Genomic DNA, 17,866 nt, shown 5'->3' with positions numbered 1-17,866 from the left:
TCAAGGGTTTTGGAGTGCAACCCTCATAGAGAGAAAGGAAGAGGAGAGAAAAGATAATGGGAGATGTAACACTTATGGGTAGTGTAGTTCAAGGAGAGGAGAGAGTAAGACCGGCAGAGAGTTAATCGGCCAAATTGGAGGAGGAAAAAAAAAGTATCAAGAATGAAGATAAGAGAAACAGACGAACAAATATAATAAAATGGGATAGGTTATAAAGTCTGCAGATTATTCTTGATTTTGAGAGGTTATCTTCTTGCTTTTTCTTTTCTCTCCCTCTTCCTGGTCGGTGACTCTGTACCCCGGGTTCTTCCCCTTTGGCACGCTCAGGTAGAGGTTTGCAGTTGATAAGTCTCTATGGCAATGTCATGTATTGTGCTTTAGTCTCGTTGGCAGTCGAGGCTCATTAGCATTTATAGGCTCCGACAGTGAGAGAGTCCGTGTTCCTGGAGCCTTTCTCCTAGTCTTTCCTTCCTCAATTAGTAGCCTGATAATCCAGTTATGGGTTTGCTGCTGCCTCTGCCTGGATAGTAAGAGGCTCAAAGAGCTGGCAACTCCCCACTCTATTTCCACTCAGCACAGGGCTCTGGGTAAGGCTCAGTCAGTCAGAGCTGCTAGCATAATCAGGCGGGCTTTCCGCCCACTCAAAGACCTCTGGCTCTGCCACTCTGTCCAGTAACACAGGCGGGCGCCCACTTCCGGGGCACTTGGAGGAAACTCTCGCTCACTATCTGCGTGTGCAGACCAGGATATCTGGCCAGCAGTCTCACGCTCTGAGTGAAACCCCCAACCGCAGGGAAAAGTTGCAGCGTTGGAATTGGCTCTCGCTCCATCCCCGTGCGCGGCTTTTGCAAGGTGCTGGGGCGGCCTGAGATTCCGCTTTGGCCCACACAAAGGCCCCTGACTCTGCCCCTCTGTGCGATAACACGGGCGCGCACTGCCGAGGTACTCGGAGGAATCTCTCACTCACTATCTGCGTGCGCAGACCAGGATATGAGGCCGGCCGCGTTTCCCTCTGAGTGAAACCCCCACCAGCACGGAAAATTTCCACCGTTGGAATTAGTTCTCGCTCCCTCCCGTGCATGGCTTTCCCAGGGCGCTGGGGCTGCCCAGAGATTCTGCTTTTGGCCCACAGAAAGGCCTCTGACTCTGCCTCTCTGTGGGGTAACACGGGCACCCACTCCCGGGGCTTAGGAAGAAATCTCTCGCCCACTAACTGCGCACCGACCAGGAGATCGGGTAAAATGGCTGCCCCGCTTGTCTTTCTTTGTTTGGGTTTGGCGCGAGTGTTAGCTTGTATTGCCCGGGTTGTCACAGGATCAGTTTTTCCTCGGCTTGGATCTCCGTGCCACAGCCTGGTTCAGCCGTTTGTGCCGCGGCCTGGATCTATTCACCCCCTTTGCCCACCTCAGTTTCTATATTCACAGTTACCAGAGAAAGCCGCCCTGTTTAGGTTAGTGAGGAAGGCGGAGCATTTCTTACTCCCTAATTCCTTCGGGGTTTGGTTATATATTTAGCCAATTTTTCACTCGACCATACCTTCGGGTGTATTGCGAAGCATCTGGAGGCTCCAAGTATAGGTTTTTCTATTTCTGGTTGAAGATCTTGTTGAGTTTTGGGGGAGATTTATTGGTATCGCTTCCTACCCCGCCATTACTCTGATGTCATCTCCCCTGTTTAAATAGGCTCTCCATTCTGTTTTCCCTTTCTTCTTCTTCTGATATACCCATTATTCGTATATTCTCTTTTTGGTGGAGTCAGACAATTCCTGTAGAGATCTCTCATTTTTTAAATTCATGAGTCTCTCTCTCTTCTTCTCTCTGTAGTGTCTCTAGTTGCCTGTCTTTGATGTCACTGATTCTTTCTTCTATCTGGCCTGTTCTATTAGCTAAACTTGCTACCTCATTTTTCATTGATGTATTGAGTTCTTTATCTCTATTTTGTTCTTTCTTAAAGTCTCAATCTTCTTAGTGAAGTGCTTTTTGTTCATTAATTTGTTTTTTTGAGTTCATTAAATTGCTTATCAGAGTTTTTTCACATCTCATTGAGTATTTTTTAAACATCAATTTTGAATTCTCTGTAACTTAACTCCCAGGTTTCCATGTAATTGAGATTTTTTTTTTTTCTGGAGATTTTTCATTATCTGTCTGAACTATGTCTCTGTCTTGTATATTCATGGTATTTGATTTATTCTTTCTTGATGGCATTTGAGAGTGGTATTGTTTTGTTTTGTTTTTTAATTCCGTGAGAACAAGGGAGGCAGAGACAGACTCCCGCATGTGCCTGTCTGGGATCTACCTGGTAAGCCCATTAGGGGGCGATGCTTTACCCATCTGGGGCATTGCTGCATTGCTCAGCAACCAAGCTTGTCTTAGCACCTGAGGCAGAGGCTATGGAGTCATCCTCAGTGACTGAGGCCAACTTGTTCCAATTGAACCATGACTGCAGGAGTGGAAGAGAGAGAGAAGCAAAAAGGGGAGGGTTGGGAAACAGATGAGTGCTTCTCCTGTTTGCTCTGACTGGGAATCAAAGCTGGGACTTCCACATGCCAGGCCAATGCTGTACCACTGAGCCAACCAGTCAAGGCCAAGAGTGGTATTATTAAGAACTCTAACAAGAAACAACTAAAAAATGAAAAATACAAATGGAAAATTTACAGTTAAAAAAATAAAAATTCTAAAAATAATGATAAATAGAAAAGAAAAACTACAAATAACAAAGAGCAAGAACTGAGAAAAAAGAGAAAAAAATGAAATCAAAGACAAACATAACACCACAAAAGATAAAAGTAATAAATGTAAAAATTTGAAAAAATATGAAATTTGTATGAGTAAAGGAGAACAAAAGAAAAAGAAGAAAAAGGAAGAAAGAAAAGAAGAGTAAAAGAAAAAGCATCAAAAATAAAACACTAACAAAAAATAAGAATTAAAATATAAAAATTAAGGATAATGAAATGAGAAAAGAGAAAGAAAAAAAAGAAAGAAGAAAAAACAAGGAAAGGAAAAAAAATTTTTTTTTTCAGTTTTGGGAGGTTACATTTTTTTCCCAGTAGATATCACTGTACTACAAGTTTTGGCTCTGTGAAATTCTTGTGCAGAATCTGCTGAGACACTGCTGTCATAATGATGTAGGCAGGGCTGTAGTCGCATTAGTGGGTGAAGCATGTTGTGAGGGTTTTCTAGTTTCAGCTTTATGGTTTTGTGGCTTTATGGCTTTGTGGTTTTACAACTCTAGCAATGGTGGTTTCAGGTCTCCAGGTGCTTCTCCCCATATCTCAACAGACCAGGGGGTCAGATGCAGAGCACCTCCACCTCTTAGGGGAGAGAGTGGCCCCAGAGAGTTGGCTGTAGGGCGTCTGCCACTGCCATTTTTTGTGCTGCTAGGTGAGGAAGGCAGGATCTGGGAGCCTGGAGGGCTGCACTTTGATCTTCTCTGTGACTGTGTAGCAGGGGACCCCAAACTTTTTACACAGGGTGCCAGTTCACTGTCCTTCAGACCGTTGGAGGGCTGCCACATACAGTACTCCTCTCACTGGCCACCAATAAAAGAGGTGCCCCTTCCAGAAGTGCAGCGAGGGGCCGGATAAATGGCCTCAGGGGGCCGCATGCGACCTGTAGGCCATAGTTTGGGGATGCCTGGTAGAGCATGGGCCCTACGTAGAGCATGCGTGCTGAGTGCTGTGGGCCAAGTGCATGCCAACCACTGCAGGCTGAATTCTGTGGGGTAAGCACTCATTGAGTGAGTGCGCGCCAAGTGCTGCATGAGCTAAGCACCTCAGGCAGTCCATAGGAACCCAGGCTGTGACCCTGCACTCAATTGTACCCTCCTTAGCTTAGCACCTTCCCCTCTGGCCTTTAATTTCTCTGCCTCTCCTGGCTCAAAATAAATCTCAAGCAGAGTGAGACTCTCTCCCTCACTCCAGCAAGGAAAAAGAAAAATCTAGTCACTCCAGCTTCTCTCCTTTTCAGAGCCCACTGTGGATATGTTCATTTTCTACCCCCCTTTTCAACCCGTCCCACCTTTAGTCCATTCGGTGACTGAATCTTTCAGGCATGGCTGCAAGCTCATCTGGGGTTCCTTTGCTGGGGTTCCTTTACTCTGTAATATTTCACTCCATAAGATGCACTCACCTCCCCCCCCCCGAAAGTGGAGGGGAAAATGCCCATGCGTCTTATGGAGCAAAAAATGTGTTATTTTATTAAATATTTTTTTTTTATATAATTTTATTTTTTTAATGGGGTGACATCAATAAATCAGGATACATATATTCAAAGATAACAAGTCCAGGTTATCTTGTCGTTCAATTATGTTGCATACCCACCACCCAAAGTCAGATTGTCCTCTGTCACCTTCTATCTTGTTTTCTTTGTGCCCCTCCCCACCCCCTATCCCTCTCCCATTCCCCCCTCCCCCCCCCGTAACCACCACACTCTTGTAAATGTCTCTTAGTTTCTCTATTATGTCCCACCTACGTATGGAATAATACAGTTCCTGTTTTTTTCTGATTTACTTATTTCGCTTCGTATCATGTTATCAAGATCCCACCATTTTGCTGTAAATGTTCCGATGTCATCATTTCTTATGGCTGAGTAGTATTCCATAGTGTATATGTGCCACATCTTCTTTATCCAGTCATCTATTGATGGGCTTTTTGGTTGTTTCCATGTCCTGGCCACTGTGAACAATGCTGCAATAAACATGGGGCTGCATGTGTCTTTATGTATCAATGTTTTTGAGTTTTTGGGATATATACCCAGTAGAGGGATTGCTGGGTCATAAGGTAGTTCTATTTTCAGTTTTTTGAGGAACCACCATACTTTCTTCCATAATGGTTGTACTACTTTACATTCCCACCAACAGTGGATGAGGGTTCCTTTTTCTCCACAGCCTCTCCAACATTTGCTGTTACCTGACTTGCTAATAACAGCTAATCGAACAGGTGTGAGGTGGTATCTCATTGCCGTTTTGATTTGCATTTCTCTAATAGCTAAAGAAGATGAGCATCTTTTCATATATCTGTTGGCCATTTGTATTTCTTCCTGGGAGAAGTGTCTATTCATATCCTCTTCCCATTTTTTTATTGGATTGTTTGTTTGTTTGTTGTTGAGTTTTATGAGTTCTTTGTATATTTTGGATATTAGGCCCTTATCTGAGCTGTCGTTTGAAAAAATCATTTCCCATTTAGTTGGCTTTCTGTTTATTTTGTTATCAGTTTCTCTTGCTGAGCAAAAACTTCTTAGTCTGATGTAGTCCCATTGATTAATTTTTGCCTTCACTTCTCTTGCCATTGGAGTCAAATTCATAAAATGCTCTTTAAAACCCAGGTCCCTGAGTTGAGTACCTATGTCTTCTTCTATGTACTTAATTGTTTCAGGTCTTATGTTTAGATCTTTGATCCATTTTGAGTTAATTTTTGTACAGGGGGAGAGACTGTAGTCCAGTTTCATTCTTTTGCATGTGGCTTTCCAGTTTTCCCAGCACCATTTATTGAAGAGGCTTTCTTTTCTCCATTGTGTGTTGTTGGCCCCTTTATCAAAAATTATTTGACTATATATATGTGGTTTTATTTCTGGACTTTCTATTCTGTTCCATTGGTCTGAGTGTCTATTTTTCTGCCAATACCATGCTGTTTTGATTGTCGTGGCCCTATAATAGAGTTTGAAGTCAGGTATTGAAATGCCCCCAGCTTCATTCTTTTTCTTTAGGATTGCTTTGGCTATTCGGGGTTTTTTATAGTTCCATATAAATCTGATGATTTTTTTTTTCTTTTTTTTTTTCATTTTTTTTTTTTCTGAAGCTGGAAACGGGGAGAGACAGTCAGACAGACTCCCGCATGCGCCCAACCGGGATCCACCCGGCACGCCCACCAAGGGCTACGCTCTGCCCAACAGGGGGCGATAATCTGCCCATCCTGGGGGTCGCCATGTTGCGACCAGAGCCACTCTAGCGCCTGAGGCAGAGGCCACAAAGCCATCCCCAGCGCCCGGGCCATCTTTGCTCCAATGGAGCCTTGGCTGCGGGAGGGGAAGAGAGAGACAGAGAGGAAAGCGCGGCGGAGGGGTGGAGAAGCAAATGGGCGCTTCTCCTGTGTGCCCTGGCCGGGAATCGAACCCGGGTCCTCCGCACGCTAGGCCGACGCTCTACCGCTGAGCCAACCGGCCAGGGCTAATCTGATGATTTTTTGCTCTATTTCTTTAAAAAATGTCATTGGAAGTTTGATGGGAATTGCATTAAATTTGTATATTGCTTTGGGTAATATAGCCATCTTGATTATATTTATTCTTCCTAGCCAAGAACAAGGTATATTCTTCCATCTCATTATATCTTTTTCGATTTCCCTTAACAATGGTTTATAGTTTTCATTATATAAGTCCTTTACATTCTTTGTTATGTTTATTCCTAAGTATTTTATTTTTTTTGTTGCAATCGTGAAGGGGATTGTTCTTTTGAGTTCCTTCTCAGTTGTTTCATTGTTGGCATATAGAAAGGCTATTGACTTCTGTATGTTAATTTTGTATCCTGCGACCTTACTGTATTGGCTTATTGTTTCTAGTAGTCTTTTTGTGGATTCTTTGGGGTTTTCGATGTATAGTATCATATCATCTGCAAAAAGTGATACCTTTACTTCTTCTTTTCCGATATGGATGCCTTTTATTTCTTTGTCTTGTCTGATTGCTCTGGCTAGAACCTCTAGTACCACATTAAATAAGAGTGGAGAGAGTGGACAACCCTGTCTTGTTCCTGATTTAAGGGGGGAAAGCCTTCAGTTTAGTGCCATTTAATATGATGTTAGCTGATGGTTTATCATATATGGCCTTTATCATGTTGAGATATTTTCCTTCTATACACATTTTGTTGAGAGTCTTAAACATAAAATTGTGTTGTATTTTATTGAAAGCCTTTTCTGCGTCTATTGATAAGATCATGTGGTTTTTGTTCTTTGTTTTGTTGATATGGTGTATTACATTAACCGTTTTACGTATGTTGAACCATCCTTGAGATTCTGGGATGAATCCCACTTGATCATGATGTATTATTTTTTTAATATGTTGTTGTATTCGATTTGCTAGTATTTTGTTTAGTATTTTAGCATCTGTATTCATTAGAGATATTGGTCTGTAGTTTTCTTTTTTTGTGCCATCCTTGCCTGGTTTTGGTATGAGGGTTATGTTGGCTTCGTAAAATGTGTTTGGAAGTATTGCTTCTTCTTCAATTTTTTGGAAGACTTTGAGTAGAATAGGAACCAAGTCTTCTTTGAATGTTTGATAAAATTCGCTGGTATAGCCGTCAGGGCCTGGACTTTTATTTTTGGGGAGGTTTTTAATGGTTTTTTCTATTTCTTCTCTACTGATAGGTCTGTTTAGGCTTTCTGCTTCTTCTTGACTCAGTCTAGGAAGGTTGTATTTTTCTAGGAATTTATCCATTTCTTCTAGGTTGTTGAATTTAGTGGCATAAAGTTTTTCATAGTATTCTACAATAATTCTTTGTATATCTACGGTGTCCGTGGTGATTTCTCCTCTTTCATTTTGGATTTTGTTTATAGGAGTTCTTTCTCTTTTTTCCTTGGTAAGTCTTGCCAAGGGTTTGTCAATTTTGTTGATCTTTTCAAAGAACCAGCTCCTTGTTCTATTAATTTTTTCTATAGTTTTTCTGTTCTCTAATTCATTTATTTCTGCTCTGATTTTTATTATCTCCTTTCTTCGGCTGGTTTTGGGTTGTCTTTGTTCTTCTTTTTCTAGTTCCTTAAGGTGTGAAGTTAAGTGGTTCACTTGGGCTCTCTCTTGTTTGTTCATATATGCCTGAAGTGATATGAACTTCCCTCTTATCACTGCTTTTGCTGCATCCCATAGATTCTGATATGTCGTATTGTCATTTTCATTAGTCTGTATATATCTTTTGATCTCTGCACTTATTTCTTCTTTGACCCATTCATTTTTTAAAAGTATGTTGTTTAGTTTCCACATTTTTGTGGGATTTTTTTCCTCTTTTTTGCAGTTGAATTCTAGTTTCAAGGCTTTATGATCAGAAAATATGCTTGGTACAACTTCAATTTTTCTGAATTTGCTGATGTTGTTTTTGTGGCCCAACATATGGTCAATTCTTGAGAATGATCCATGTACACTGGAGAAAAATGTATACTCAGTCACTTTGGGATGAAATGTCCTGTAGATGTCTATCATATCCAGGTGCTCTAGTGTTTTGTTTAAGGCCACTATGTCTTTGTTGATTCTCTGTTTGGATGACCGATCTAGAGCCGTCAGCGGTGTATTGAGGTCTCCAAGTATGATTGTGTTTTTGTCAGTTTTTGTTTTAAGATCAATAAGTAGCTGTCTTATATATTTTGGTGCTCCTTGGTTTGGTGCATATATATTAAGAATTGTTATGTCTTCTTGATTCAGTGTCCCCTTAGCCATTATGAAATGGCCATTTTTGTCTCTGAGTACTTTTCCTGTCTTGTAGTCAGCATTATCCGATATGAGTATTGCTACACCTGCTTTTTTTTGGATGTTATTTGCTTGGAGTATTGTTTTCCAGCCTTTCACTTTGAATTTGTTTTTATCCTTGTTACTTAGATGAGTTTCCTGTAGGCAGCATACAGTTGGATTTTCTTTTTTAATCCATTCTGCTACTCTGTGCCTTTTTATTGGTGAGTTTAATCCGTTTACATTTAGTGTAATTATTGATACTTGTGGGTTCCCTATTGCCATTTTATATCTTGCTTTCTGTTAGTTTTGTGTCTTGTTTGATCCTTCTCTTTCGTTTTTCTATCTTTTGTTTTTATTTGGTTGTATTCCATACATCTTTCTACTGTTGCTATCTTTTTTATCTCATGTACTTCTGTGGTGGTTTTTTCAATGGTGGTTACCTTTGAATAATGAAAAGGGTTCCTACCCTGTTCATTGTAGCAAACTATTTTGTGAGTACTTTTGCACTCCATCGTCCTTTGCTACTGTTAATCTCCATCTTCTCCCCCTCTTTCTTTTTGTTGTTGTCACAGTTTAAATTTGGTTTTATTGTGTTCTTCTTGGAGCTTTTACTTGTGGCTCTGTTTTTTTTTGTTCTTTGTATCTGATTGGAGAACCCCCTTTAGTAATTCCTGGAGTGGGGGTTTTCTGATGATAAATTCCCTCATCTTTTCTGTATCTGTGAATGTTTTTATTTCTCCTTCATATTTGAAGGATAGCTTTGATGGGTATAGTATTCGTGGCTGAAAGTTCCTCTCTTTCAGGACTTTAAATATTGGGGTCCATTCTCTTCTAGCTTGTAGAGTTTCTGCTGAGAAATCTGATGATAATCTAATGGGCCTTCCTTTATATGTTGTATTCTTCTTTTCCCTCGCTGCCTTGAGAATTTTTTCTTTGCTGTCGGTTTGTGTCAATTTCATTATGATATGCCTTGGAGTAGGTTTGTTGGGGTTAAGAAAACTTGGAGTTCTGTTTGCTTCTTGAACTTGAGGCTTTAGTTCTTTCCACAGGCTTGGGAAGTTCTCATCTATTATTTGTTTGAGTATGTTCTCCATTCCATTTTCTCTCTCTTCTCCCTCTGATATACCTATTATTCTTATGTTATTCTTTTTGATGGAGTCAGATAATTCTTGTAGGGCTATCTCATTTTTTTAAATTTTTGAGTCTCTTTCTTCTTCTCTCTGTTGTGCCTCAAGTTGCTTGTCTTCTATTTCACTAATCCTCTCTTCTATCTGACCTGTTCTATTAGCTAAGCTTGTTACTTCGTTTTTCAGCTCGTGAATTGAGTTTTTCATCTCTGTTTGATTTGTTTTTATAGTTTCAATTTCCTTGGACATATATTCTTTGTGTTCATTGAGTTGTTTTCTGAGCTCCCTAAATTGCCTTTCTGTGTTTTCTTGTATATCTCGGAGGATTTTTAGGATTTCTATCTTGAATTCTCTGTCATTTAGCTCCAAGGTTTCCAATATATTAAATTTTTTCTCCATAGATTTTTCCTCATCTAGCTGTGTTACCTCTCTTTCTTTTGTATCCATGATATTCGATTTTCTCTTCCTTAATGGCATCTGAGGGTGGTTTTGTTGATAGTATTAATGAGATTTAATAAAGAATAAAAAGTTTAAAAAAATAATAAAAAAAAATCGAAAAAAGTTGTTTTTTTTTAAAAAATATTAATAATGAAATAAAGAAAAATAAAATAAAAATTAAAAAAAAAAAAAAAAGGAAATTATTCCCCCCCTCCTTTTTTCCTCTCCTCTCCTCTCCCCTCTTTCTTGATAAAATCTTGTGGTGGACTGTGAATTATAACAAACAATGCCTGTGATGGAGGGCCTGAATTGGGAAAAAGTAATAAAGGGGCAAACAAAAAAAAAAAAAAAAAAAGAAAAATGAATAAATACAAAAAAAAAAAAAAAAAAAGCGTATCGACCCACAAAAAGCAAATAAGGAAAAAATTTGGGTCAAGAATAAAATGATTTGCTTTTAGGTGTTGGTTGTCTAAGAGTTATGATGAGAGGATTAAGAGGAAAACGGAAAAATGGGGGGACAAATTAAAAAATTACTATTGTATTTAGTGGAACAAGAACTAGATAATATGGAGAGCCAGGGATGGGAGCACTGCTAGTAAGTTAAAAAGGTGAAGTAAAAACCCCCCAGAATGCCACAAACATAAGTTTGAGTCCCAGATAAGATAATTTGTTTGTTATTGAGGTTTGAGTGAGAGGAGATGTAAAGGAGAAAGGAAGAAACTAATATAGAGGGAGAAAAGAAAGAGAGAGAGAGAAAAAAAAAAGAGGGAACCACTAAAAGAAGAAATAAGAAAGGAGAGAGAGAGAGAGAGTTAAGGGTTTTGGAGTGCAACCCTCATAGAGAGAAAGGAAGAGAAGAGAAAAGATAATGGGAGATGTAACACTTATGGGTAGTGTAGTTCAAGGAGAGGAGAGAGTAAGACCGGTAGAGAGTTAATCGGCCAAATTGGAGGAGGAAAAAAAAAGTATCAAGAATGAAGATAAGAGAAACAAACGAACAAATATAATAAAATGGGATAGGTTATAAAGTCTGCAGATTATTCTTGATTTTGAGAGGTTATCTTCTTGCTTTTTCTTTTCTCTCCCTCTTCCTGGTCGGTGACTCTGTACCCCGGGTTCTTCCCCTTTGGCACGCTCAGGTAGAGGTTTGCAGTTGATAAGTCTCTATGGCAATGTCATGTATTGTGCTTTAGTCTCGTTGGCAGTCTAGGCTATTAGCATTTATAGGCTCCGACAGTGAGAGAGTCCGTGTTCCTAGAGCCTTTCTCCTAGTCTTTCCTTCCTCAATTAGTAGCCTGATAATCCAGCTATGGGTTGCTGCTGCCTCTGCCTGAATAGTAAGAGGCTCAAAGAGCTGGCAACTCCCCACTCTATTTCCACTCAGCACAGGGCTCTGGGTAAGGCTCAGTCAGTCAGAGCTGCTAGCATAATCAGGTGGGCTTTCCGGCCATTCAAAGACCTCTGGCTCTGCCACTCTGTCCGGTAACACAAGCAGGTGCCCACTTCCGGGGCGCTTGGAGGAAACTCTCACTCACTGGCTGCGCGCGCAGACCAGGATATCCGGCCAGCAGTCTCACGCTCTGAGTGAAACCCCCAACCGCAGGGAAAAGTTGCAGCGTTGGAATTGAGTCTCGCTCCGTCCCCGTGTGCGGCTTTTGCAAGGCGCTGGGGCGGCCCGAGATTCCGCTTTGGCCCACACAAAGGCCCCTGACTCTGCTCCTCTGTGCGATAACACGGGCGCGCACTGCCGAGGCACTCGGAGGAATCGCTCACTCCTTATCTGCGCGCGCAAACCAGGATATGAGGCCGGCCACTTTCCCTCTGAGTGAAACACCCTCCGGCAAGGAAAATCTCCACCATTGGAATTAGTTCTCACTCCCTCCCGTGCGTGGCTTTCCCAGGGCGCTGGGGTTGCCCAGAGACTCTGCCCTCGGCCCACAGAAAGGCCTCTGACCCTGCCTCTCCGTGAGGCAACACAGGCACTGACTCCCGGGGCCTAGGAAGAAATCTCTCGCCCACTAACTGCGCACCAGCCAGGAGACCGGGTAAAATGGCCCCGCCGCTTGTCTTTCTTTGTTTGGGTTTGGCGCGAGTGTTAGCTTGTATTGCCCGGGTTGCCACAGGATCAGATTTTCCTCGGCTTGGATCTCCGTGCCACAGCCTGGTTCGGCCGTTTGTTTCGCGGCCTGGATGTATTCACCCCCTTTGCCCGCCTCAGTTTCTATATTCACAGTTACCAGAGAAAGCCGCCCTGTTTAGGTTAGTGAGGAAGGCGGAGCATTTCTTACTCCCTATTTCCTTCGGGGTTTGGTTATATATTTAGCCAATTTTTCACTCAATCATACCTTTGGGTGTATTGCGAAGCATCTGGAAGCTCCAAGTATAGGTTTTTCTGTTTCTGGTTGAAGATCTTGTTGAGTTTTGGGGGAGATTTATCGGTATCGCTTCCTACCCCGCCATTACTCTGACGTCATCTCCTTATTAAATATTTTAACACACCATTTGGTTCAGAATATTTTCTTTCTTATTTTCCTTTTTAATACCCTAGATGTGTCTTATGGACAAGTGCGTCTTATGGAGTAAAAAATACAGTAGTTGATCAATTTGTTGAAATTTTAAGGGGAGAGATCAAAAGTATCTCTCACACCGCCATTTCTCTGAAGTCCCAGAATTGTTTTCTATAAAAGTAAATAGGCCCTGGCCAGTTGGTTCAACAGTAGAGCCCAGTGTGTGGAAGTCCAGGTTTGATTCCTGGTCAAGGCACACAGGAGAAGCAGATGGTCACTTCTCCTCTTTCTCCTCTTTCTCCTCTCTCTCTCTCTCTCTCTCTCTCTCTCTCTCTCTCTCTCTCTCTTCCCCTCCTGCAGCCATGGCTCAAACAGTTTGAACAAGTTGGCCCTGGCATTGAGGATGGCTCCATGGCCTTGCTTTAGGTGCTAAAATGGCTCAGTTTCTGAGCAATGGAGCAGCAGCCCCAGATAGGCAGAACATGGCCCCATAGGGGGCTTGCCAGATGGATCCCAGTCAGGGTGCATGCAGGAGCCTGTCTCTTCCTCCCCACCTTTCAATAATTAAAAAAAAGTAAATATATAAAATAAATATTTTAGGTACTATATAACATTAGTTTAATTGCTTTTATATTTTGTAGGGATTAAAGAAGTACTATAAGGAACTTCAGAATCAACTAAATGATATTGTAGAGCTGGTAAGGGGAAAACTGTCAAAGCAGACCAGGACTACTCTGGGGGCTTTGGTCACCATTGATGTCCATGCTAGAGATGTGATCATGGACATGGTTGATACAGGTATATGACTTTTTATTATTATTAAAGATAAAATATCAGTAGCTTTTAGAAACAAAAAGATATTTTTTTCTTTTTCAACAGAATTTATTTATTTTACTTTTTTTTTTTAAAGAGACAGGAAGGGAGCTGGGGTGGCAGAGAGATGAGAAACAGCAACTAGCTGTTGTTGTTTATTGATGTCTTCTCATATGTGTCTTGGCTGGGGGGCTCAAGTTGAGCCAATGACCTCTTGCTCAAGCCAACAACATTGGGCTCAAGCCAGTGACCTTGGACTTCAAGTCAGTGACCTTGGGCTCAAGTCAATAACCTTGGTCTTCAGGCCAGTGGCCTTTGGGCTCAAGCCTGTGACCTCGGGGTTTAGAACCTGGGCCCTTATCATCTTGAGTCAACACTCTATCCACTGTGCCACCACTGGTCAGGCTCAACAGGATTTATGTAGTATGATCTTTTCTACAAATTGGAAAACATGAATTGTTTTGATATTTGCTATTATAAAAGATGTTAAAAATACCTATTTTTCAAATTATTTTTATTTTAGGATTATGTATCTTATTTTACTTTATTCTTTTTAGGTGTCTCACATGATACAGACTTCCAGTGGCTTGCTCAACTTCGATATTATTGGGAATATGAGAATGCTCGAGTTCGTATCATTAATTGTAATGTAAAATATGCTTATGAATATCTTGGCAACTCACCTCGGCTTGTCATTACTCCTCTAACTGACAGGTGTTACAGAACATTGGTATGCATTTAAATTATTTTAATTCACACACTAAAGATTAGTGTTGTGTCATATATTCTTGTCCAAATTTGACATGGCTAGCATTTTATTCTCTTATTGGTGATGGTTGAATATAGCTCTTCCTTCCTAATTCCACATTTCCTTTATGTAAAATTATAGTAATGAATATTTAATTTTGGGTGCTTTTATAGAATATAAGCATATTTGAATTCTAATGTTTGAAATTATGAGTTCACTCCCATTGGGGATAATTAGAAAAAGGAAGATACTGGAAATTTAAAGAGAAAACCAGAGTTTCAGAAAATGGTATCAGTTTTTGCAGTGGAGTTCTGGAAGAGATAACAGGAAGATGAGGAAAGCATCTTTGGGTCTTAGAACTCCAACTTCTGTTGAATGGGAGGGAGAAAGCTGAACTGTAGAGGGTTGGTGCTGAAGTCTGTGTTTGTTGGGAAACTATGGAAGATAGTTATGAATGTAAAAATGATTGGGGTTAGGGTTGCCAGATAAAATACACAAACTCCTGGGTAAATTCGAATTGAAATAAACAATGAATAAATGTTTAGTATAATTATGTCACAAATATTGCATGGGACATATTTATTCATTGTTTATCAGAAATTCAAGTTTAACTAGGCATCCTATATTTAAAATTTCTAAATCTGGCCACCTTACTTGGAAATTGAGGAAGACTGTCAAGAAACACCAGTCCACCCATACTGAGTAAGTAAAATTTAAATGTTTTGAATGAGTTTTCTAGAAGCAGAGATGAATGGGGATTCTTGGGAAAATGATTTAGTAGGGAATGCTCTCAGCAAAAACCATAAGAAAATGAGGAAAGCAGGGGAAAAGCTAAGGAGAGATATGACTTTATTGGATATATATCCTTAGCCTGATCTCACAAAGCTATTTCACTTTAAGACAAAGGTATCTGTCTGGCTTTTATTTTTATTTTTTAATTTTTTTATTATTGATTTTAATGCACTGACATTGATAAATCAGGGTACATATGTTCAGAGAAAACATCTCCAGATTATTTTGACATTTGATTATGTTGCATACCCCTCACCCAAAGTCAAATTGTCCGCCGTCACCTTCTATCTGATTTTCTTTGTGCCCCTCCCCTCACCCCACCCCCCACCTGCATTACCATCACATTCTTGTCAATGTTTCTGAGTCTCATTTTTATGTCCCATCTATGTATGGATTCATATAGTTCTTAGTTTTTTTCTGATTTACTTATTTCACTCCATATAATGTTATCAAGGTCCATCCATGTTACTGTAAATGATCTGATGTCATCATTTCTTATGACTGAGTAGTATTCCACAGTATATATGTACCAAAGTTTTTTAATCCACTCGTCCACAGACGGACACTTGGGCTGTTTCCAGATCTTCGCTATTGTGAACAATGCTGCCACAAACATGGGGGTGCATTTCTCCTTTTGGAACAGTTCTATGGTGTTCTTAGGGTATATTCCTAAAAGTGGGATAGCTGGGTCAAAAGGCAGTTCGATTTTTAATTTTTTGAGGAATCTCCATACTGTTTTCCACAGTGGCTGCACCAGTCTGCATTCCCACCAGCAGTGCAGGAGGGTTCCCTTTTCTCCACATCCTCGCCAGCACTTATTCTGTGTTGTTTTGTTGATGAGTGCCATTCTGACTGGTGTGAGGTGATATCTCATTGTGGTTTTAATTTGCGTTTCTCTAATGATTAGTGATGTTGAGCATTTTTTCATATGCCTATTGGCTATCTGTATGTCATTTTTGGAGAAGTGTCTATTCATTTCTTTTTCCCATTTTTTGATTGGATTGTTTGTCCTCCTGGTGTTGAGATTTACAAGTTCTTTATAAATTTTGGTTATTAACCCCTTATCAAACGTATTGTCAAATATGTTCTCCCATTGTGTGGTTTGTCTTTTTATTCTGTTCTTATTGTCTTTGGCTGTGCAAAAGCTTTTTAGTTTGATATAGTCCCATTTGTTTATCCTGTCTTTTATTTCACTTGCCCGTGGAGATAAATCAGCAAATATATTGCTCCGAGAGATATCGGAGAGCTTACTGCCTATGTTTTCTTCTAAGATGCTCATGGTTTCATGGCTTACATTTAAGTCTTTTATCCATTTTGAGTTTATTTTTGTGAATGGTATAAGTTGGTGGTCTAGTTTCATTTTTTTGCAGGTAGCTGTCCAGTTTTCCCAACACCATTTGTTAAAGAGGCTGTCTTTACTCCATTGTATTTCCTTACCTCCTTTGTCAAATATCAGTTGTCCATAGAGCTGTGGGTTTATTTCTGGCTTCTCTGTTTTGTTCCATTGATCAATATGCCTGTTCTTATGCCAGTACCAGGCTGTTTTGAGTATAATGGCCTTGTATTATAACTTGATATCAGGAAGTGTGATACCTCCCACTTTATTCTTCTTTTTTAAGATTGCTGAGGCTATTTGTGTTCTTTTTTGGTTCCATATAAATTTTTGGAATACATGATATATATCTTTAAAGTATGTAATTGGTATCTTAATTGGTATTGCATTGAATTTATAAATTGCTTTGGGTAATATAGACATTTTAATTATGTTTATTCTTCCTAACCATTAATTAGCACAGTATATACTTCCACTTGTTTGTATCTTCCTTGATTTCTTTTATCAATGTTTTAAAATTATAAAGTCTGAGTATAAGTCTTTGGTCTTCTTGGTTAAATTTACTCCTAGGTACTTTATTTCTTTGGTAAGGGCATTGTTTCCTTAATTTCTCTTTCTGACTGTTCATTGTTGGTGTATAAAAATGCCTCTGATTTCTGAGTATTAATTTTATATCCTGCCACTTTGCTGAATTCATTTATCAGGTCCAGTAGTTTTTTGACTGACTTTAGGGTTTTCTATATACAATATCTTATCATCTGCAAATAATGATAGTTTTACTTCTTCTTTTCCAACTTGAATGCCTTTTATTTCTTCTTCTTGTCTGATTGCTGTGGCTAGGACTTCCAGGACTATGTTGAATAAGAGTGGTGAAAGGGGCACCCATGCCTTGTTCCTGATCTTAAGGGTATTGCTTTTAATTTTTTCCCATTGAGTATGATGTTGGCTGTGGGTTTCTCATAGATGGCTTTTATCATGTTGAGGTATGTTCCCTGTATTCCCACTTTGCTGAGAGTTTTGATCATGAATGGGTGCTGGATTTTATCAAATGCTTTTTCTGCATCTATTGAAATTATCGTGTGACTTTTATCCTTTATTTTGTTTATGTGATGAATCACATTGAATGATTTGCAAATATTGTACCAGCCTTTCCTCCCCAGAATAAATCCCACTTGGTCATGGTGTATGATTTTTTCCATATATTGTTGGATCTGGTTTGCTAATATTTTGTTGAGGATTTTAGCATCTATATTCATCAGGGATTTTGGCCTATAATTTTCTTTCTTTGTGTTGTCTTTGCCTGATTTTTGAATCAGAATTATGCTTGCCTCATAAAAGGAGCTTGGAAGTCTTCCTTCCTCTTGAATTTTTTGAAGTAGCTTGAGAAGGATAGGACTTAGTTCTTTGAATAGTTGGTAGAATTCACTTGTGAAGCCATCAGGCCCAGAACTTTTCTTTGTTGGGAGTTTTTTTGATAACTGTTTCAATCTCATTTGGTGTAATCGGTCTGTTTAGGTTTTCTGATTCTTCCAGATTGATATTTGGAAGGTTATATGATTCAAGGAATTTGTCCATTTCATCTAGATTGTCTAGTTTTTTGGCATACAGTTCTTCGTAGTATTTTCTTACAATATTTTGTATTTCTGTTGTGTCAGTTCTTTCTCCACTCTCATTTCTAATTTTAT

General features: G+C 39.7%; 1 protein-coding gene across 1 annotated transcript in view; it reads left to right on the top strand.

The window, feature by feature from the left end:
* DNAH12 (dynein axonemal heavy chain 12) overlaps positions 1-17,866 on the top strand; it is a 399,320-nt gene that overhangs the window by 147,639 nt on the left and 233,815 nt on the right. The window contains exons 24-25 of the mRNA XM_066351331.1: positions 13,137-13,293; positions 13,866-14,038. Of these exons, the coding sequence (XP_066207428.1) occupies positions 13,137-13,293; positions 13,866-14,038 (330 nt within the window). The remainder of the gene's footprint in view (positions 1-13,136; positions 13,294-13,865; positions 14,039-17,866) is intronic.

Source organism: Saccopteryx leptura, chromosome 10 (genome assembly GCF_036850995.1).
Source record: "Saccopteryx leptura isolate mSacLep1 chromosome 10, mSacLep1_pri_phased_curated, whole genome shotgun sequence".
NCBI classification, from domain to species: Eukaryota; Metazoa; Chordata; class Mammalia; order Chiroptera; family Emballonuridae; genus Saccopteryx; species Saccopteryx leptura.
The sequence above is the reverse complement of the archived record's forward strand: the minus strand, read 5'-3'. Positions and strand labels throughout refer to the sequence as shown.